Source organism: Ranitomeya imitator, chromosome 2 (assembly GCF_032444005.1).
Source record: "Ranitomeya imitator isolate aRanImi1 chromosome 2, aRanImi1.pri, whole genome shotgun sequence".
In the NCBI taxonomy this organism is placed as follows: domain Eukaryota; kingdom Metazoa; phylum Chordata; class Amphibia; order Anura; family Dendrobatidae; genus Ranitomeya; species Ranitomeya imitator.
Window position 1 is genome coordinate 562,276,240 of NC_091283.1, and position 23,689 is coordinate 562,299,928.

Sequence of the window (23,689 nt, forward strand, 5' to 3'; positions counted from 1 at the left end):
AGGTGGCATTAACCCTTCATTACCCCATATCCCACCCCTACACGGGAATGGGAAGAGAGTGGCCAAGTGCCAGAATAGGCGCATCTTCCAGATGTGCCTTTTCTGGGGTGGCTGGGGGCAGATTTTTTTAGCCAGGGGGGGGCCAATAACCGTGGACCCTCTCCAGGCTATTAATATCTGCCCTCAGTCACTGGCTTTACTACTCTGGCGGAGAAAATTGCGCGGGAGCCCACGCCAATTTTTTCCGCCATTTAACCCTTTATTTTAAGAGCTAGAACGGCCAAATTTTGCATAGACACACTACTAACATTAGTAGTGTGGATTATGCAAAAAAAATGGGGAGAAGACATGGTTTACTGTATGTAAACCAGGTCTCAAATCATGTCGGGTTTTAGGAAGGAGAAAGCAGAAGCCGGCAATTGAATTACCGGCTTTTTGCTATATCGCGCTGGATGAAATAATAATATATATACATATATGTGTCTACTGAGATATATATATATATATATATATATATATATATATATATATATATATATATATATATACACACAGTATATATGTTTGTTTGTTTTTGACACATGGATCCCTTGTATTGGCGTATGTTGGTTTTCCAAGCCTGCGATAAAAACACGCAGTACGGATGCCATACGGATGTCACACGGATCATTTGATGCGAGAAAATCGCATCCTCGCACTGCACTCGGATCACTGTTTTGTAAAAATTTGTGCGATTCTCGTCCGACAAATACGGACCGATTTTTTATACGTTGTGTGTGTCCCCGGCCTAACCCTACCCCTACGGGATCCTAACCCTACCCCTAACCCTAAGGGATCCTAACCCTAACCATAAAGGGATTAGGGTTAGGGTTAGGATCCCTTAGGGTTAGGGGTAGGGTTAGGATCCCTTAGGGCTAGGGGTAGGGTTAGGTTCCCTTTATCACCTTTATGTTGGGGGGTGGCATATCAGTGTGTTTCCTGGTTTTTTAATAAAAAAACGCATGCGTTTTTTACCGCAAAAAACGCATGCGTCCCCATTGACTCCAATGTATTTTTTGACCCAAAAAAACCGCATGAAAACGCATGCGTTTTTTTTGGTCCAAAAAACGCTTCTTAAAAATACTACAAGTAGCATTTCAGAAAATGAACGCATGCAGTAAAAAAACGCATGCGTCACAAAACGCGACCAAACGCGTACACAAAAAAAGCATGCGTTTTCAATGTTAAATATAGGAGAAAAAAACGCATGCGTTTTTTTGAAAAAAAACGCTGCAGACAAAAACGCAAGTGTGAAACCACCCTTAGCCATAAAAGAGCACAATAACTGCTTTAGGAGTGGAAATTATTACTTGCTAAAAAGAAAAACCTTAAATGTGCCACTCGCATGACATGACTCCTGAAATGAGTGTAGCGGATCACAACGCCAATGAATATAAGAAATTGGCCACAGGTTTACTAGTAGGAGACTAAAGTTATGTAGGTCTATACCCATTGGTGTAGCTCTGAACATAACTAAATACGCAAAGACAAGCGAGTAACTTTGCCTATTTAATGACTCCCCTAGTAGCAACTAATAGGTAAAGGACATACGGACAGAGCTCCAGTAGCTAAACAGGCGATGCACTTCTCATTTAGAAGTTTGAGACGCTTACTATTCTTCGAATAAAAATAATGAAGAAAGCATTGCATATGGTGTTTCATTCTGTTTGGATTATAACAAATGGGGTCTCCCCATGTACAAACCTGTCCCCCGTTTTAAACTCTCTGTACACCTTGCTCTTCTTTTTCTTTTTGTGCTTCCTCTTCAAATTTCGTATGGACAAAGGAATACTCTTCTTACGTCCAGGCCCACTGCCACTTTTTGAGGAGGTTGTAGAACTTGCTGATGAAGTTACAGAACTGGTGTCATCAGTGTCTTCTGCGGCCTCATCATCTGCATCCTGTTCACCAGGCCGGAGCGGCAAGTCCTGAAACATCTCCCGGACATTGCCGAACAACTGATCCTGCGCAGAACATTCCTCACAACTTGGCACTGTCCTCATTTCCTTAGCTGGGTCACCATCACCTTGCAGGCCGCCTTTCTCAACCAACTCAGCATTAATAGCGATTCTTTTCAGTAGCTCTATTGGGTTGGTAGGCTCTTGTGTGCATGAGATAATCTTCACAATTTGCTTCTCCCGCAACTTTTCTACTTGCTGAAAATTAGATGAAAGAAGAAATGTATGATAACATTTAAGATACCAACACAGCACAACAGATGAAACAAGAACTCTACTCCAAAGCCTACGTGTATCCTGGAACAAATGCTCTTATCTTTTACACTTGTTTCAATGCTCGGTACAGCTGGAGAGAAAACGTCCAAAGATTTGCCAAACATTAAATAATAAAAAAAAAAAAAAATACCAATACTTTAGTAGTGTTAAGTGAACTTCGGACAATACACAGAAGCCAAGCTGCAAATGGACAGAACTGCAGTCTGACCAAATCAGACCGTGCCTATACCCAGGGTGGGAACTATTCTTCTGTACGGCTAGGTGCACACATTGTAGCTTTGCCTGTGGAATTTTCTGTGTGGATTGTGCATCTCTTGGCAGAAAACGCAGGTCAAAATCTGCACGTTTTTAATGCGGATTTTGTGCATTTTTGTTGTGGATTCTGTGCGGATTTCATGCGTTTTTACCCCTGTGGATTTCTATTATGGAATGGGTGCAGAAACTCTGCAGATCCGCACAAAGAAGTGACATGCTCCTACTTTTAATCCGCTGCGTTTTCCGTGCGGAATTTTCCGCACCATTAACACATCATTTTTTTTTTCTCATTGATTTACATTGTGCTGTAAATCACTTGCGGATCTGCAGCGTTTCTGCATGGAAAAAACGCTGCGGATCCGCAGGAAATATGGAACGTGTGCACATAGCCTAAGTGTATTTTGTAGTGTCAGCAACATATACTCATGGTCTCCTTTACTCTCCCAATGAGGCATCCAAGAAATATGTATCATCAAAAGTGAATGCTCTGGCAACCAATGGAAATGGTCTATAGGCAGGATACACTGCAAGGTTTTTAACTTTTGAGTTCTTCAGTCTTAAGACATCACATAGTAGGTACACTGGGGTAGGGAGCCTTACATGCTTTACTATTTCTTGGGTTTTGTAAGTAAAATGACCATAGTGTGAACATGTACTTACACACTGCACTTATACCAACTTATGCTCCAGCTAATTTCTTTGGTTTTGCTGTAGTTTATTCTACCTTGCACAAACAGGGAACATAGCCCCTTTCTGAGCTAGGCATTTCATCTATATAGCTTCCTGAGCACTGGTGTCTGGACAGTTGGGTGCCTGTCCTGCTCTGCCCTTAATCACACTGACGTCAGCAGAAACAATTCTGGAGACAGGATAGGACCGTCCTGATTGGGTACACCTTGTTACACTGGGATTGCCTTTACGCTTTTTTGATCAAAATAATGGTAATCAAGTACTCTTATTTACGTGTACTATTTACTCAAGTATTTACTACAGGGTTTATGCTCATTTCAATTTTTTCTTGGGTTTTGTCTGTGTAATGGTCACAGTGTAACAGCACAGCATGCATACCAACTTATGCTCCGGCTCATTTCTTTGGTTATATTATTCAGGTAGCCCAAGAGTAAGCTGTGCTCTCCAGGTACAGATCTTGTGACTAGTTGTTGCCTATTAGGCTAGGTTCTGCATAGGTGCCTTTACCAGTGCACACACATTTAGATTTGGACAACCATTTTCTCTATCTGACTTCGATATCACTGCATACCTTCCGTGAGCTGGTCATCTCTCCAAGCAGGCAATTCTTCTCCAGGCTTTCACATAAGATTTTAGTGGGTTCTACCATAGTTGGGAAGATGTACAGACACCGCTCTCCCAGCTGCCGCTGTGTGTGGTCAAATGAGCCGAGTCTCTTCACTCTAAGGTCGAGGAATCAAGAGAAATCATAAAACTGCGGAAATTCTCACAATCAACATCAAAGGAAATAAGCAAGAATAGGGACTAGGGTTGAGCGAAACGGATCGTTCATTTTCAAAAGTCGCCGACTTTTGGCAAAGTCGGGTTTCATGAAACCCGACCCGATCCCTGTGTGGGGTCGGCCATGCGGTACGCGACTTTCGCGCCAAAGTCGCGTTTCGTATGACGCGCTTGGCGCCATTTTTTTCAGCAAATGAAGGGGCGTGGGCAGAGTGATGACATAGGCGTCCACGCCCCTAAGACCTATCGCCATGTTGTCGCTTGTGCGCTGTAGCGATTTGCACTGTGTAACACCAGCTTTTCAGTTCAGGGACGGACGGAGAGGAGAGGAGAGGAGAGGAGAGGGAGAGAGAAAAAAAAAAAAAAATCCCATTGGCTTTGCATTGGGTTTCGTGTTTCGGTCGATCCTCGACTTTTCGCCATAATCGGCCGATTTCACTCGACTCGACTTTTGAGATAGTCGGGTTTCGCGAAACCCGGCTCGACCCTAAAAAAGTCAAGGTCGCTCAACCCTAATAGGGACACATACATATCTCAAAAAAACTCACAGGGGCACCAAGTAATTTCATAGGGCGACAAGTACCGCTACAATTTTACTATGGTGACGCTGCAAGGGAAGTGAGCGAAGCCAAATCAATTCCCCATATACAGACTTATTGCTGTGGAAGGAATAATTAATGACAAGTCGTATACATAATGTAACTCAAATACATTTTTCCTATTACGGGCTGTGTAATGCATATAACTTGCCATTAAAGGGAACCAGTCAGCAGAGAAAATGCTATTAACCTGCAGATATGGGGTTAATCTGCAAGTTAATAGCAATAATCTGCCCAGCACCCGCACTTAGCTGAACACTGCACGGAGAAAAGTAACTTTATTCTCCCTGCAGCGTTCTGCTTTGCGAGCTCTGTTATTGTTCCGAGTATAGAGAGCTGATCCCTGACTGATTTGGATGAAGTTCATTTTCACCCCGCAGCGTTCAGGTATGTGTGGGCGCCGGGGCGGTTAATGACCCTATCAGCCTGTAGGTTAACAACATATCTGCAGGTTAATAGCTTTTTTTTTTTCCTGGTGACAGGTTCTCTTTAATTATTCCTCTTACACCTCTGCATACTTTAATGGTCTGTGTGTGTTTTTTTGTATATTTCATTCTGACCCTTTTCAATAAAACAAAACTATGGTGTTAAGATTTTTATTTCCATTCACATATACATCTTTTGTGGATTTGTACATTGTTTTATTATAATTTGGTACGTCCATCTAAATCTGGCTTATTATTGCTGTGGGTGCCTCCAGCAAGATTTCCAGTTAGTTAGAAAGGAACCAGCAAATCCCAGTATAGGTAATATTTACATGTAAGAAAAACGCCCTGGAATTGCATATGCTAAATCAAACAACAAAGTGGATGAGATTTAGAAAAATCTCATTCATAGACTGCAGGAGACAAAAAAAAAAACCCACAGCATTTCCACAGTTAAATCGTGTAAGGACACAGCATTTACTTAGTGAGGGGTCAAGATATATACAATCATGTGGGTGCAAGAAGCAGTTCAAGGAGCAATAGTTCACATTCATAAGATACACAAACATTCACTGGATCTCTACAAATAGATTAAGACATGTTACGTAAGACGAGAAGAAAGGGAACATTTAAATGCTTAGATTTAGGAAGTCAAGGTGTTATGCCATACAACACAAGTGTACGGAGCTGCCAATCCCAAAAGGGGTGCTGGAGTACTGAACAAACCACTGTGGAATGATTAGTGACCAAAAAATGATGTATCAGTAGGGAATTATTATTATTATTATTATACATTTTTATAGCGCCATTTATTCCATGGCGCTTTACATGTGAATACGGGGCAAATATAGACAAATACATTAAACATGAGCAGATAACAAGGCACACGAGTACATAAGGAGGGAGGACCCTGCCCGCGAGGGCTCACAGTCTGCAGGGGGTGGGTGAGGATACACTAGGAGAGGGAAGAGCTGGCTGTACGGCTGTTCAGTAGGTTGAGGATCACAGGGAATAAAGACATGGAAATATTCCAGTTGGAACACACCGCTTACTCACTTGTGCAAGTTTTCTTGCGTTATAACAGACGATGGAGGGTCCATAGAATCTGTACCCCCAAGACAAAAGCTTTTTGTAATCCAGGTTACTCTCAGCTCTGTTACCTGCACCTGGATAGAGCATAACAGGATAGGTGAGAAGATGAATGCACGATGGATGTGATGTGAGAAGATGGGTATTAATAAGCTGGGACAAGAGGCTCTGCATGCAGTACAAAAGCCTTGGAGACAGGATGCTGGGTGGGTGGGCACACAACAGGTTGTACAAAGGACAATCTACGACACAGTACTCACCTCTTCAACGCCCACACGGAATTTGCTCTTGGCGCTGAGGACTGGTTTCATGCCAGAGAGCCACTGGACATTTGAAAAAACTTTGGATGGACCGATAAGCACTTGGCCTGGGTAAAAGCCGTAGGAGTCATCAAAAAACAGGCCCTGCAAATGAGCAATGACAGTGAGGCATACACAGTAAAACATCTCCAAAAGACCACTGGTCATCTATACCATGTAAGTTGGTGCAGTGTGCACCCCTAAATAACTGTTACTGTGAACTGTTAAGCAAGTCGAAGATGAAATGATATCTAAAAGGCCTCAAGTTAAAGATGACATATTTCAATTTGGGCACACTTGGAGATTTGGGAAAGGCCAGGTGATGCAAATTTCCCAGCTTTATAAAAACCCAGCTTCCTCTAACCTTGTGCCAAAAAACAGCAGCCATGGGTTCTTCCAAGCAGCTGCCTAAAACTCTGAACATGGTGGCGGCCCACAAAGAAGGAGAAGGCTATAAGACTCCAGCAAAGTTTTCAAGTTGCCCTTTCCTCAGTTCGAAATGTAATTAAGAAGTGGCACTTAACAGGAACAGTGGAGGTCAAGATAAGGTCTGGAAGACCAGCAAAATTTCAGGGAGAGCTGCTCATAGGATTGCTAGAGAGGCAAATCCGCTTGACTGCAAAACACCTTCAGAAAGATTTAGGAGACTCTGGAGTTGTGACCCCGACACAAATATGGCCTTCATGTAAGAGGCTTCAGAAGAAAACCTCTCCTGCAGCCTCACCATAAAATTCAGCATCACAAGTATGCAAAAGAACATCTAAACAAGACTGATGCATTTTGAAAAAAAAGTCCTGAGGACCGATGAGGCGAAAATAGAGTTCTTTGGCCACAATGATGAAAAGGTATATGTGGAGAAAAAAAAATGGCACAGAATTTCAGGGAAAGAACATCTCTCTAACCATTAAGTATGGGGTAGATTAATCATGCTTTGGGTTTGTGTTGCAACCAATGGCAATCAGTCCCCTGATCTGAACATCATAGAAAATCTGTGACTAGACCGCAAAATAATAGTGCATGTAAGACGACCTAGGAATCTAAGAACTGGAAGAATGGATGAAACTCCCTCAAACAAGAATTGAAAGACTACAAAAAGGGTTTACAAGCTGTGATACTTTCAAAAGGGGAGTGTTACTAGTCAGTTTTGCTTTTTGTCATTTTTAAAATGTAAAAAAGTGAAAATGTATTTTTTGCCTAACATACAAAGAAAATATGTAATCTTTAACTTTAGACCATTTAGAAATGATTTAATCTTCAACTTGCTTAACTGTTCACAATAACTGTAATTTTGAGCAGTAGTGACCAAGCTTCTACATGCCACTGTACACTCTGTTTTAGAAGGGGAATGTGCTGTTCCTGGGGTCCAGCTTCCAGTTTTGCCGAGGACAGTGCTGCCAGCGGCATGGTCTAGCCACTGGCCCGAACCATGCACTCTTCCAGTCTACTTGTAGATGGAAGTTTACCTCTGCACCATGGGAGAAGTGAAGTGTAGCGGAACGGAGGCAGGACAGATACGGAATTCTGGCCAGATTGAGAGTGGGATCTAAATTATAGAGCCTGCAAGAAGTGCATACTTCTACCTAGGCAACTGACCACTCTGAAAGCAGGGTGGCTGGTAACCTAGGCAACGTGCTGTACACTAGAAAATTAAAAATCCCTCTGATCTTGAGAACAGAGGATTTTTAATAGGTGGCAAGTTGCAAAGTTGCTCATTTTTACCCATTTAACATGGAGCTGTAGAATAATGGTTATAAAATTACCATCACCTCTTTTCTAAAAGATATTCACAGAACCCGCACCACAATAAAAGTACTTAAAACAGGAGTCAACAGTCACATGATTACCGAGTCACTGGCGTGGGGACAGACATCATATAGTTTAGAAGCATCTTCTGTAGTCATAGAGCACCTGCAACAAGAGTCTTGTGAGACGGCAACACAAGAGCAGGGACAATGACAGCCACATGGCATTACATGACGGACACGTCTCCGCTATGACCATACCTCGCTCCATTAGACAGCTTTAGGATAACTTGGTTTTTAAGGTCATAGATTTTTCCCAACCAGCAGTCATATGCAATGTAATCTCCATACATGATGGGCTAGAACGAAAAAAAGCAGATGAACAGGATTACCGGATTGGTTTTAAGAACATTTCAGAATGTGTCTGCTTTATACAATGCCATTCAATCATGCTATTTTTCAGTACCTTGAGGTGTCCCAGACAGACTGTCCCACCACCATCAGTCTGCATAACCTACATATTTTACTAATAAATATCAATATTATTTTAAAGGTTTATTCTCAAAAAGTCAAGTTATCCATTATTCAAGGGATAGGGGGATAACTTGCTGATAACTGGGGGGCCAGAGTTTATTGTTATAATTCGCAAAATAAGGTATATATCATGTGCCTGACACTGATGCGGGCTCCAGCGCTGAGCCTGCACCTTTTCCCACACGACAGTCATGTGCCTAGAACAACCGCAGGGAAAAATGGAGAGGCACCCGCAGCTGTTAACCATTTAAATCTCGCTGTTAATCTCTGAAAGCGGAATTTAACACGTGGTAGCCAGATTTAACACGCCACAGCCGGCAGCAGGTCACAAATCCTGCCCACCGTCACCCTGTCATGTGATTGGGCGCACCGATGAGAAGCACTGCTATGTATAGCACAAGCAGTCAGTCTCCTAAGGGAACTATTAAATACTGTAAAAAGTTTTAAAAACAAGAAAAAAGAAAAAGTTCAAGTTGCCCCCCCTTTTGCCCCATCAAAAATAAAAAAAATGGGTCGCTGTGTTCAGAAATCAATAAAGAGCATAATGAGAGAAAAAAAAAAAACAGTGAAGAGCCAGAAGTATGTTTTTTTGGCAGCCGCAACATTGCAATAAAAGATCAAAACATCATATCTACCACAAAATGGTATCAATAAAAATGTCAGCCCAGGGTGCGAAAAAGTGTTCACCCAGCCCCTGATCCCAAAAAAAGAAAAGGATATGGGTCTTTGAAAATGGCAACAAATGCAAGACTTTGTCATACAAATTTCTACATTTTTTTTCCACCATTTTAATAAAAAACAAACGATACAAGTTTGGTATCTGCGTACTCTTTCTGACAAGGGGAATCAGAATGGCAGGTCAGTTCTACCATACAGTGAACATGGTAAATAAACAATTGGGGAATTACACTTTGGTTTTGCAATCTCAACGCACTTGGAATTTTTACCCATTTTCCAGTATACTATATGGTAAAGACAACTCGCCCGGCAAAAAACAAGCCCTAATACTGCTATATGGATGGAAAAAAAAAAAGTTATGGCTCCTGGAAGATGGGGAGGAAAGAATGAAAATAAAAAATGGCCATGGTGTGAATGGGTTAATTCTTGATTTAAATGTTAAAAAAGGGATTAGCTGAATCTTTCTAAGCTCTATGTAAAGAAAGGAAGTCCATTTTCCCTGTATGAGTCATGTGAAGTGATGAGCGAGTGTGCTCGGTACTCGGGTTTTCCGAGCATGCTCAGGTGGTCTCCGAGTATTTTGGGCGCGCTCGGAGATTATGTTAGTCCCCCGCATAGCTGCATGATTTGCGGATGCTAGACAACCTGAACACAGGCAGAGGTTGCCTGTTTGTTAGGGAATCCCCACATGTATTCAGGCTGTCTAGCAGCCGCAAATCATACAGAATACCCAAGATACTCGGAGACCACCCGAGATCGGAAAACCAGAGTACCAAGCACGCTCGCTCATCACTAGTCATGAGTCATCACTGCAAAAGTTCCAAGCAGAGGGGAGAAGGCAGCAGCTGGGTCAGACGTTGAACAGGGGGATGATAAATGAGGGACACGAGACTTCCTGTTTGTACAAAGAACAGAGAAAAGAAGAAATAACTGGGTAGAAGGGCAAAATGAGCAATTGTAAGCCCACAGTGCTATATGATGTGATAATTGCAATATATTAAGAGGATGAACATTTTGATGTGAGCACTTCTTTAAATGACGCAGTCAATGATTGAAATGATTATACAGCAGTATTCGGAGCTTAGCTCCAGTCACTACTGGAATAGGCAGATGCTGGCTGTGTAAGGCAGCTGGTATCTGCCCAGTAGGAGCGGATTCAGGTCCTGAGCCAGCGCCATACAGGCACACTGACTGAATATGTAGAGGAGTGAATAAGCTTTCTTTTCCTTAGTAAATGCCTATGCATGTAAATCTCACCCATATGTGCTGCAGGTCCTTGCTGTTGACTGGATTTAGGAAGCAGCTGGTCCCCACCACTTTTACCATACAGTCTATATTTACATCAATGACAGTGCCACACTGGCTGTCCTGCAATGGAGGGGGAAGAAAGAAAATCCTCTAAGAAAACCATGGAGTCCATACAAAGAAGACAATTATAGTAGTGTACGCTACCTTTGAGCTCATGCGACGCACGGCATCCCTCGGCACCAAAGACCTGTCCTCTAGTTTTAGCTAAATGATAGAAGAGAATAGAAGACATTATTGAGGCAGAAATTGTAACAGACGTTCCACTACATAAATGGTGGGTTTCCCCCAAACAACATTCATTACTAGGGTCGGTGAAAACTGAATTGTACGTCCTACTCCATCGGCACATGACAGTGGCGTTTGGCCGTTTGCACGGGAGTGGAAGGTCCATCTCTTAACTACTCCGCGGCTCTTTGGAAGCTGCCCTGGCTGGCTAATCAAAAGATCCGCAGATGTCGGAAGGTAAGAGGCGCTACTCCCACTCTAGTGTAACGGGCGCAGGCTTCTGTCATGGCGATGTGCAAATAGATTTGTTCCAGCTATATCCATGGCCTATCCACAAATGGATTACTGCTGGAGATCCGGCTGCCAATCCCAAGAATGCAGTGGTCCAAGTCCCCTGTGGGATAAGAGCAGTAGCACACACATATGCAACCACCACTTTTATAGATCGTGAATGAAGTAGTGATTGCACATGCTCACTATCAATCCACACAAGGGACTCCCATCATAGTAATTAGTGGGGCGATCACATCATCACCGATGCTGTGGATGGGTGATATGATGCTCATGGAGCAACCCTTTAAAATGTGCTGATTTGTCATGCTCAGATTTATGGCCACAGATTACCAAGGAGCGTCATTTTTACAGGAGCCATTAGACAGGGTAATGTCTTTTGTGCACATTATTTTACACTTGCTACACTAATCTGAACATATTGTCCCTAGGGGGCGCTTCCCCAGGGCTGTTCATATAGTAACCTCTCAGAAGAAAGAAAAGCTTGGCAATACTATTGTAGCCCATGACATCCTACAGCTATTTGGGCTTCTAACAAAAGGTGAGCTGTTCCCCATTCTTTGTCCAGTCCTCTCTAGAACTGCTGACTCCTCTAGTAATACTTTCACACCATAGGAACTGAATGTATTAGCACTGCTGAACATATAGGCATCCTGCCAGAACACTCCTAGGATACAATGCAGACAAACTGCATCAGATGAGCCAATACTCCCTAGATCAATGTGAACACCGCAGCAGAATCACACAGAAAAGTCATGTCATTGTGCCACTACCCTGCGTGCAGAGGAGCATTATGTCATTATCTAACGCTATAGAAAGGTGCATTCAAGTATTTGACCAAGCTAATTAAAAATCTGGCTACAGGAATCAATACTGTGAAATTAATTCAAAAATATACAGTACTGGAGTGGAAGACTCTGCACAGTAAGAATGCTTTTGTAAATAGAAGTATTAATTGTCAGCCTTTATCAATTAACAATAAGTGAATGAACAGATGAGAAACCTAAATTATATCAAAATTTTATGTGACTGCCCTTTGCCTTCAAAACAGCATTAAAGCATCAGTTCTTCTAGATACATTTGCACCCAGGGTTTGAAGGATCTCAGCAGGGAGGTTGTCCCAAATATCTTGGAGAACTAACCACAGATCTTCTGTGGATGTAGGCTTGTGCTAATCCTTCTGTCTCTTCATGTAATCCCAGACAGACGCGATGATGAAACCAGGACTTTGTGGGGGCCTCAACATATCTTCAGGGTAAAGAAGGAGGAATCTTGGCGTTCTTAATGACATTGAGTGGGGGCCTCAACATAACATCCAAGCCTCCTTGTTCTTCTTTTCTTTGAAGATAGTTCTTAATGACATTGGCTGTATGTTTGGGGTCGTTTTCCTGCTGCAGAATAAATTTGGAGCCAATTAGACGCCTCCCTGATGGTATTGCAAGATGGATAAGTATCTGCCTGTATTTCTCAACATTGAGGACATCAAGAAATGAGCTACGCTGAGGACTGTAGACACAGTAATTGTACAAAGTAACTTAGAAAAGAAACATGCTCACTTCCCTATCGAAATCAGAAGATATCCAGAAGTGCCCTCAACTCAGAACTTGCATCAGCCAGTGGGACCCACCTACAGCCATCTACAGTCCACAGAAGACTGGCCAGAAGTGGTCTTTATGGAAGAATTGCAGACAAAATGCCATACCTTCGATATGGAAACAAGGCCTAATAACTCAACAATGCACAAAAACATAAGTACTGGGGTGCAGAAAAATTGAAGCGGGTGCTCTGGTTTGAAGAATCAATATGTGAAATATTCATCTGTAACAGAAGGCAGTTTGTGCACTGGAAGGCTGAAGAGCGGTACAATAATGACTGTCTTCAGATAACAGTGAAGCATGGTGGAGGTTCCTTATATGTTTGGGGCTGCGTATCAGCAAATGGAAGTTTGGTCAGGAATAATAATTTGCTTAACGCTGACAAATATATGCAGATACTTATCCATCATGCAATACCATCAGGGAGCCATCCGATTGGCTCCAAATTTATTCTGCAGCTGGACAATAACCCCGAACATACAGCCAATGTCTTCAGTGTAAAGAAGAACAAGAAGCCCCACAGAGCCTTGATCACAACAATATCGCATCTGTCTGACATTACATGAAGAGAAAAGGATTTACACAAGCCTACATCCACAGAAGATCTGTGGTTAGTTCTCCAAGATGTTTGGAACAACCTCCCTGCTGAGATCCTTCAAAAACTGTGTGCAAATGTATCTAGAAGAACCGATGCTGTTTTAAAGGCAAAGGGCGGTCACACCAAAAACTAATTTTATTTAGATTTCTCTTTTGTTTATTTAGTTTGCACTTTTTAAAGGGAACCTGTCACCCCGAAAATCGCGGGTGAGGTAATCCCACCGGCATCAGGGGCTTATCTACAGCATTCTGTAATGCTGTAGATAAGCCCCCGATGTTACCTGAAAAAGGAGAAAAAGACGTTAGATTATACTCACCCAGGGGCGGCCCCGCTGCTGGTCAGGTCGGATGGGCGTCTCCGGTCCCCTCCGGCGCCTCCTATCTTCTTTCCATGACGTCCTCTTCTGATCTTCAGCCACGGCTCCGGCGCAGGCGTACTTTGCTCTGCCCTCTTGAGGGCAGAGGATAGTACTGCAGTGCGCAGGCGCCGGAAAGGTCAGAGGCCCGGCGCCTGCGCACTGCAGTACTTTGTCTGCCCTCAACAGGGCAGAGCAAAGTATGCCTGCGCCGGAGTCGTGGCTGAAGATCAGAAGAGGACGTCATGGAAAGAAGATGGGAGGCGCCGCAGCGGACCGGAGACGCCTATCCGACCTGACCAGCAGCGGGACCGCCCCTGGGTGAGTATAATCTAACGTCTTTTTCTCCTCTTTTAGGATACATCGGGGGCTTATCTACAGCATTACAGAATGCTGCAGATAAGCCCCTGATGCCGGTGGGCTTACCTCACCCGCGATTTTCGGGGTGACAGGTGCCCTTTAAAACTTCTATTTTTTAAGCATTTTTCCTATACCTGCCTAACTTTTGCATAATACTGCAAATTCACCGCTGACTCCCCGATGCACCCCAGTTGCCTTGTGTTTCATTTTGACGGCTGCAACCAGCAGAGCCTGCGCGACGGCTGCAACCAGCAGAGCCTGCGCGACGGCTGCAGCCAATCATTTGCCTCAATGGTCTCATGCAGTAAAGTGCTGAGGGTAGTTATTGACTGCCGAGTAATGTGGCGCATAATGGCAGTGACAGTCCTCCGAAGACATGGTATGGGGATGCTGGATTTCCTAGTGATCAGCATGAGAAAGTGATCAGTTTCCTTGCAGCGCTTCCACAGGAGAGATGAAGCATTATGTAATCACTACTAATCCTTACATAAATAAATGTGCTAAACCCTCCTGACTAAAATGATTTTTGGAGCAGCTCTCTATGAGAACTGCAGATCCCCCATTTAGTAACTTTGATTTCACTAAAAGTGTATAGGAAAAAGATAAAAAAGCCAGAAATAAACAAGCCACTTTGCCCAAGAAAGAATGATGTTGTGGTAGAGCTGTACTAGGTCCTCCATGCTGCATCTGCCAGTGTGCTACAAAGGAAAAGTTCCCTCGCGTCCCTATGTGCGGTGTATGGGAGATCTTATAGCAGCTGGTCTCTTTAAAGGGGGTTTACGGTGTTAAATGCAATTTTAAGGGCAGTAGAAATCCAGGCAGCCAACTAAAGAGTTAAATAGTATGTGTTCCAGCCCGAGGGGTCAAAAATGTTGGCAGCTGCTTAACATCCAGTTAACGGAGACTCAAAGCTGTACAAGACTTGGTCAACAGCAGAGGACATGCCTCACCTCCACCTGTTTATCTCCTGGTCATCATGTAGATGCCAGCAGTCCTATAGTGGGTCACGTGCACGGTTTAGGGGATGGCACAGTCTGAATAAAGGTACCTCTGTTTGCAGAGGTCTAATGCTTGGAGCCCTGTGGTCAGGTTAATATAGCTATGGGATAAAATGTATATTTATTTTCAAAGTGACATTGTGGGGAGTCCATCGATTTCTGTGGTTGCCTGCACTACTTCAGAGCGCTGGAAGTGACTCAAGAGAATCAAAACCTCTCTCGACCTATCTCAACGTGCATTGGGCACAGCAAGAAAACAGTCTGAAGAAGAGGCCCCTTTCTGTACCGGAGCACTAAAAAAGTGTCATATGCTCATCCCCCAAACTAGATCTTGGGAATCCTGGCCGAGGCAAAGGTCATCAATAGCGCAGCCTATGTGAATGACCTATGTATACAACGAAAAGAAATATCAAGGCCCGAGCTGAGACACTGGATCTACTATCGGAAGAGCCGATTGTCCAACAGATTATTACCCTTGTAGTGGGCCTGCTGTAGAGAAGCCGGCAGGAAACAGTAGGTGAAACATGCATCGTTTGTAGTGGGCTTCACATCTCGCCATCAACTTACGGCAGGTAACGCCGATCCTGGACAACTAAACACAAGAGTAATAAAACATCCACAAATGTTCCCACCAGAAGGCATTTTCTCCCATTTCCTCAACCATCTATAGTGACCTTAAGTTTATGTCCCTCCTGCGAGGTTTTTTTTTCCTAATTCTATGCCATGTACACAAGTTGAAGCCATGAGAGGGGAGGTTTGCCACATTTGTCTGCATTAGTATCAAACGCACATTAAAGTAGACTTAAGGGGATATGGGCATCAAGGACGTGCCCTCTCCCAATATACAGCCATCCGTAACCATGACGATAAAGGGTAGACATGAATTGCTCTCCTGATTAGGCCTCATTCACACATCAGTATAAAACACGTATATGGAAACAAAACAGTACCAAGGTCATCAGTGTGGCACCAAAAACTCAGCGTGTGCACGTGGCCTTAGCCAGAAAAATCTGCATCAGATTTTATTGTAAAACTGCAACGGGAGAAATACGCAGCCTAATCCGACATGCTGAAGATGGAACACCCGGAGCTCTGGTCAATTTGCTCCGCAGCGAGTCAATGAGATTTTGTAAAATGTGTCCCGTATTATAGAACGGATCTCACATGCGTCAGTCCCATGAGGACAAGCCCCCAAAGTCCGTTCTAAGGAGTTAACAGGGTGGTCCCATAAACAACATCTAGCACCTGTTCAGAAGATAGGTAAGTGAATGATGGCTGGGGGTCCGTCCCGAGAACAGTTACCCTTAGCAGGCTGTAATCGAGTCCCTGCCCTCTCTGTATACGGCTTTTCTTATATCCTGAAAAGACCAATCTGGAGGTTATAAGACAGAATATTGTGACCAAGGGGTTATTGTTTACAAATATTTAATAACACTGATAAAACCACAATGGCAGGAACACCCCTTTAATGGTCAAGCTTTATAACAAGGGTCTAAAGATCCATATCTGTAGGAATAAGTCACCACACCTTGCATAAAGGGATAAAAAAATAAATAACCACAACGTGGGGGAGGGGAGATCGTAAGAAAATACGGGTCACATCCCTGCATTATCAGTGTAAGGGAGTATACGGCGTGAGCAGAGCTCTAGGACGGAGACGTATCACAGCAGGAGATCCTGGCGCACGCGGCAATGTGTCAATCATCCATTAGTGAGAGGTCGCAGGTAAGGCCACAGATGATGGGATGGTTCCCGCACACCCATGTGACTGTGCACACTGCAATGTACCGTTATCCCCCACCCAGTCTGTTAACCCTTCCCAGCCAGAGCAGGCTGCTCGCCATCCAGTGCCGTCTATGTAATCAGTGAGTGATCTGCACATTACCTATAGCACAGGCTTTTATCTGATGACAATCCAAGAGCCTCAGCACGAGTCTGCTCCATCTGTCACTGCCCCGTTACCGTAAACCTTAGGCCGAGTCTGCTCGATCTGTCACTGCCCCGTTACCGTAAACCTTAGGCCGAGTCTGCTCGATCTGTCACTGCCCCGTTACCGTAAATCTTAGGCCGAGTCTGCTCGATCTGTCACTGCCCCGTTACCCGTAAACCTTAGGCCGAGTCTGCTCCATCTGTCACTGCCCCGTTACCCGTAAACCTTAGGCCGAGTCTGCTCCAACTGTCACTGCCCCGTTACCGTAAACCTTAGGCCGAGTCTGCTCCAACTGTCACTGCCCCGTTACCGTAAACCTTAGGCCGAGTCTGCTTGATCTGTCACTGCCCCCTTACCGTAAACCTTAGGCTGAGTCTGCTCCAACTGTCACTGCCCCCTTACCGTAAACCTTAGGCTGAGTCTGCTCCAACTGTCACTGCCCCCTTACCGTAAACCTTAGGCCGAGTCTGCTCCAACTGTCACTGCCCCCTTACCGTAAACCTTAGGCCGAGTCTGCTCCAACTGTCACTGCCCCGTTACCGTAAACCTTAGGCCGAGTCTGCTCCAACTGTCACTGCCCCGTTACCGTAAACCTTAGGCCGAGTCTGCTCCAACTGTCACTGCCCCGTTACCGTAAACCTTAGGCCGAGTCTGCTCGATCTGTCACTGCCCCGTTACCGTAAACCTTAGGCCGAGTCTGCTCCAACTGTCACTGCCCCGTTACCGTAAACCTTAGGCCGAGTCTGCTCCAACTGTCACTGCCCCGTTACCCGTAAACCTTAGGCCGAGTCTGCTCGATCTGTCACTGCCCCGTTACCGTAAACCTTAGGCCGAGTCTGCTCCAACTGTCACTGCCCCGTTACCGTAAACCTTAGGCCGAGTCTGCTTGATCTGTCACTGCCCCCTTACCGTAAACCTTAGGCTGAGTCTGCTCCAACTGTCACTGCCCCCTTACCGTAAACCTTAGGCCGAGTCTGCTCCAACTGTCACTGCCCCCTTACCGTAAACCTTAGGCCGAGTCTGCTCCAACTGTCACTGCCCCGTTACCGTAAACCTTAGGCCGAGTCTGCTCCAACTGTCACTGCCCCGTTACCGTAAACCTTAGGCCGAGTCTGCTCCATCTGTCACTGCCCCGTTACCCGTAAACCTTAGGCCGAGTCTGCTCCAACTGTCACTGCCCCGTTACCGTAAACCTTAGGCCGAGTCTGCTCCAACTGTCACTGCCCCGTTACCGTAAACCTTAGGCCGAGTCTGCTCGATCTGTCACTGCCCCGTTACCGTAAACCTTAGGCCGAGTCTGCTCCAACTGTCACTGCCCCGTTACCGTAAACCTTAGGCCGAGTCTGCTCCAACTGTCACTGCCCCGTTACCCGTAAACCTTAGGCTGAGTCTGCTCGATCTGTCACTGCCCCGTTACCGTAAACCTTAGGCCGAGTCTGCTCCAACTGTCACTGCCCCGTTACCGTAAACCTTAGGCCGAGTCTGCTCCAACTGTCACTGCCCCGTTACCCGTAAACCTTAGGCCGAGTCTGCTCCATCTGTCACTGCCCCGTTACCGTAAACCTTAGGCCGAGTCTGCTCCATCTGTCACTGCCCCGTTACCCGTAAACCTTAGGCCGAGTCTGCTCCATCTGTCACTGCCCCGTTACCCGTAAACCTTTGGCCGAGTCTGCTCCATCTGTCACTGCCCCGTTACCGTAAACCTTAGGCCGAGTCTGCTCCATCTATCACTGCCCCGTTACCCGTAAACCTTTGGCCGAGTCTGCTCCATCTGTCACTGCCCCGTTACCGTAAACCTTAGGCCGAGTCTGCTCCATCTGTCACTGCCCCGTTACCCGTAAACCTTTGGCCGAGTCTGCTCCATCTGTCACTGACCCGTTACCCGTAAACCACGAAGGACACACCTCATACATATATTATATGGCCACATGAAAGCCAAAGGTTGACACTTAGTAGCCAGCCCCTGGGACGTCATGCTCCCAGCTAATCGACCCTGAAAGCAGCTGCCACAGTGGGACTGGCGCAACGCCAGAGATCACACAGAATATACCACGATGAGGAACGGGGACTGGATGGAAGGAAATCTGCAGCAGCACGGGACTATAATCTGGCCTCAACCTGCCACAATCCCGATACATAAATACACAGCTCCTCCAGGAGCCCCATCCCGCCAGCCACAATGGCTACAGCAGGACGCTCCGTGCACACCGCCGCTCACCTTGGTCTCCTTCATGTCCTGTCTGATGCCCGATGGGTACCACTGCACCCGCACATAGCCCCTCTTCAGGGGCCCGAACCTGCTGGCCTCCCACAACGGCTCGGATCCGGGGCTGCCCTGCTCTCCCCCGCCCGCTCCTCCTCCACCGGCGCCTCCCTTTCTTCGGCCCCCGCTGGCCCCCTCTTCCTCCACAACCTCCTCTGCCTCGCTCTCCGAGTCCTCCCCGTGGATGAGCCTCACCAGGCCGAACCGGCTCTGGCCTCTGTAGGCCCCGAACACCAGGTCATGTGAGAAAAGGAGCCGCTGGGAACCCACGCTGCCGGCCAGTGGCGGGGACTCGGCTGTCACAGGGGATGAGGGGTCCGCGGTATCCGCCATTGTTGTTGTCCGGAAGAGAACAGAGGAGCAGCCGCCGGCCTGGGCGGTTACCAAGGGGAGAACGGCGGAAGAGTGACGTGACGTCATCCCGCCCAACGTCGTTACTAAGGTGCAGGGATGCTGTTGCTGGGGTAACCGGCACTGTGTTACCAGGGAACCGGCTGCCACTCGGACTATGAGCGAGGAAGAAAACGCGCAACCGACCGCATGTGCAGTGGTCTGAACGTTACCCACCTGTATGTAGCCCGGACGTGTCAGTAACGGCCGGCACAGGTCACCGTCACCTGTATGTAGCACAGACGTGTCAGTAACGGCCGGCACAGGTCACCGTCACCTGTATGTAGTACGGACGTGTCAGTAACGGCCGGCACAGGTCACCGTCACCTGTATGTAGCACGGAAGTGTCAGTAACGGCCGACATAGGTCACCGTCACCTGTATGTAGCACGGAAGTGTCAGTAACGGCCGGCACAGGTCACCGTCACCTGTATGTAGCACGGACGTGTCAGTAACGGCCGGCACAGGTCACCGTCACCTGTATGTAGCACGGAAGTGTCAGTAACGGCCGACATAGGTCACCGTCACCTGTATGTAGCATGGACGTGTCAGTAACGGCCGGCACAGGTCACTGTCACCTGTATGTAGCACGGACGTGTCAGTAACGGCCGGCACAGGTCACCGTCACCTGTATGTAGCACGGAAGTGTCAGTAACGGCCGGCACAGGTCACCGTCACCTGTATGTAGCACGGACGTGTCAGTAACGGCCGGCACAGGTCACCGTCACCTGTATGTAGCACGGAAGTGTCAGTAACGGCCGGCACAGGTCACCGTCACCTGTATGTAGCACGGACGTGTCAGTAACGGCCGGCACAGGTCACCGTCACCTGTATGTAGCACGGAAGTGTCAGTAACGGCCGGCACAGGTCACCGTCACCTGTATGTAGCCCGGACGTGTCAGTAACGGCCGGCACAGGTCACTGTCACCTGTATGTAGCACGGACGTGTCAGTAACGGCCGGCACAGGTCACCGTCACCTGTATGTAGCATGGACGTGTCAGTAACGGCCGGCACAGGTCACCGTCACCTGTATGTAGCACAGACGTGTCAGTAACGGCCTGCAGAGGTCACTGTCACCTGTATGTAGCACGGAAGTGTCAGTAACGGCCGGCACAGGTCACCGTTAGCTGTATGTAGTACGGACGTGTCAGTAACGGCCGGCACAGGTCACCGTCACCTGTATGTAGCACGGAAGTGTCAGTAACGGCCGACATAGGTCACCGTCACCTGTATGTAGCACAGACGTGTCAGTAACGGCCGGCACAGGTCACCGTCACCTGTATGTAGCACGGAAGTGTCAGTAACGGCCGACATAGGTCACCGTCACCTGTATGTAGCATGGACGTGTCAGTAACGGCCGGCACAGGTCACTGTCACCTGTATGTAGCACGGACGTGTCAGTAACGGCCGGCACAGGTCACCGTCACCTGTATGTAGCACGGAAGTGTCAGTAACGGCCGGCACAGGTCACCGTCACCTGTATGTAGCACGGACGTGTCAGTAACGGCCGGCACAGGTCACCGTCACCTGTATGTAGCACGGAAGTGTCAGTAACGGCCGGCACAGGTCACCGTCACCTGTATGTAGCACGGACGTGTCAGTAACGGCCGGCACAGGTCACCGTCACCTGTATGTAGCACGGAAGTGTCAGTAACGGCCGGCACAGGTCACCGTCACCTGTATGTAGCCCGGACGTGTCAGTAACGGCCGGCACAGGTCACTGTCACCTGTATGTAGCACGGACGTGTCAGTAACGGCCGGCACAGGTCACCGTCACCTGTATGTAGCCCGGACGTGTCAGTAACGGCCGGCACAGGTCACCGTCACCTGTATGTAGCACGGAAGTGTCAGTAACGGCCGGCACAGGTCACCGTCACCTGTATGTAGCCCGGACGTGTCAGTAACGGCCGGCACAGGTCACCGTCACCTGTATGTAGCACGGAAGTGTCAGTAACGACCGCCACAGGTCACCTGTATGTAGCCCGGACGTGTCAGTAACGACCGCCACAGGTCACCGTCACCTGTATGTAGCCCGGACGTGTCAGTAACGGCCGGCACAGGTCACTGTCACCTGTATGTAGCACGGACGTGTCAGTAACGGCCGGCACAGGTCACCGTCACCTGTATGTAGCACGGAAGTGTCAGTAACGGCCGGCACAGGTCACCGTCACCTGTATGTAGCACGGACGTGTCAGTAACGGCCGGCACAGGTCACCGTCACCTGTATGTAGCACGGAAGTGTCAGTAACGGCCGGCACAGGTCACCGTCACCTGTATGTAGCACGGACGTGTCAGTAACGGCCGGCACAGGTCACCGTCACCTGTATGTAGCACGGAAGTGTCAGTAACGGCCGGCACAGGTCACCGTCACCTGTATGTAGCCCGGACGTGTCAGTAACGGCCGGCACAGGTCACTGTCACCTGTATGTAGCACGGACGTGTCAGTAACGGCCGGCACAGGTCACCGTCACCTGTATGTAGCATGGACGTGTCAGTAACGGCCGGCACAGGTCACCGTCACCTGTATGTAGCACAGACGTGTCAGTAACGGCCTGCAGAGGTCACTGTCACCTGTATGTAGCACGGAAGTGTCAGTAACGGCCGGCACAGGTCACCGTTAGCTGTATGTAGTACGGACGTGTCAGTAACGGCCGGCACAGGTCACCGTCACCTGTATGTAGCACGGAAGTGTCAGTAACGGCCGACATAGGTCACCGTCACCTGTATGTAGCACGGACGTGTCAGTAACGGCCGGCACAGGTCACCGTCACCTGTATGTAGCACGGAAGTGTCAGTAACGGCCGACATAGGTCACCGTCACCTGTATGTAGCATGGACGTGTCAGTAACGGCCGGCACAGGTCACTGTCACCTGTATGTAGCACGGACGTGTCAGTAACGGCCGGCACAGGTCACCGTCACCTGTATGTAGCACGGAAGTGTCAGTAACGGCCGGCACAGGTCACCGTCACCTGTATGTAGCACGGACGTGTCAGTAACGGCCGGCACAGGTCACCGTCACCTGTATGTAGCACGGAAGTGTCAGTAACGGCCGGCACAGGTCACCGTCACCTGTATGTAGCACGGACGTGTCAGTAACGGCCGGCACAGGTCACCGTCACCTGTATGTAGCACGGAAGTGTCAGTAACGGCCGGCACAGGTCACCGTCACCTGTATGTAGCCCGGACGTGTCAGTAACGGCCGGCACAGGTCACTGTCACCTGTATGTAGCACGGACGTGTCAGTAACGGCCGGCACAGGTCACCGTCACCTGTATGTAGCCCGGACGTGTCAGTAACGGCCGGCACAGGTCACCGTCACCTGTATGTAGCACGGAAGTGTCAGTAACGGCCGGCACAGGTCACCGTCACCTGTATGTAGCCCGGACGTGTCAGTAACGGCCGGCACAGGTCACCGTCACCTGTATGTAGCACGGAAGTGTCAGTAACGACCGCCACAGGTCACCTGTATGTAGCCCGGACGTGTCAGTAACGACCGCCACAGGTCACCGTCACCTGTATGTAGCCCGGACGTGTCAGTAACGGCCGGCACAGGTCACTGTCACCTGTATGTAGTACCGACGTGTCAGTAACGACCGCCACAGGTCACCGTCACCTGTATGTAGCCCGGACGTGTCAGTAACGGCCGGCACAGGTCACCGTCACCTGTATGTAGCCCCGACGTGTCAGTAACGGCCGGCACAGGTCACCGTCACCTGTATGTAGCACAGACGTGTCAGTAACGGCCTGCAGAGGTCACTGTCACCTGTATGTAGCACGGAAGTGTCAGTAACGGCCGGCACAGGTCACCGTTAGCTGTATGTAGTACGGACGTGTCAGTAACGGCCGGCACAGGTCACCGTCACCTGTATGTAGCACGGAAGTGTCAGTAACGGCCGACATAGGTCACCGTCACCTGTATGTAGCACGGACGTGTCAGTAACGGCCGGCACAGGTCACCGTCACCTGTATGTAGCACGGACGTGTCAGTAACGGCCGGCACAGGTCACCGT

At 47.6% G+C, this 23,689-nt stretch overlaps 1 protein-coding gene across 2 annotated transcripts in view; it reads right to left on the reverse strand.

Annotated features, from left to right (window-relative positions):
* UBE2O (ubiquitin conjugating enzyme E2 O) overlaps window positions 1-19,672 on the reverse strand; it is a 61,838-nt gene extending 42,166 nt beyond the window's left edge. The window contains exons 1-9 of one of the 2 annotated variants that reach the window (XM_069752088.1): window positions 19,483-19,672; window positions 10,817-10,876; window positions 10,622-10,732; window positions 8,414-8,511; window positions 8,255-8,318; window positions 6,372-6,515; window positions 6,079-6,188; window positions 3,790-3,940; window positions 1,744-2,195 (exon numbers count right to left, since the gene is read on the reverse strand). In XM_069752088.1, the coding sequence (XP_069608189.1) occupies window positions 1,744-2,195; window positions 3,790-3,940; window positions 6,079-6,188; window positions 6,372-6,515; window positions 8,255-8,318; window positions 8,414-8,511; window positions 10,622-10,732; window positions 10,817-10,876; window positions 19,483-19,620 (1,328 nt within the window). In that variant the 5' untranslated portion in view covers window positions 19,621-19,672. Of the gene's footprint in view, window positions 1-1,743; window positions 2,196-3,789; window positions 3,941-6,078; window positions 6,189-6,371; window positions 6,516-8,254; window positions 8,319-8,413; window positions 8,512-10,621; window positions 10,733-10,816; window positions 10,877-19,242 lie in introns of both variants that reach the window. The other variant, XM_069752087.1, reaches the window with a different exon arrangement.
* Window positions 19,673-23,689: the final 4,017 nt, after the last annotated feature.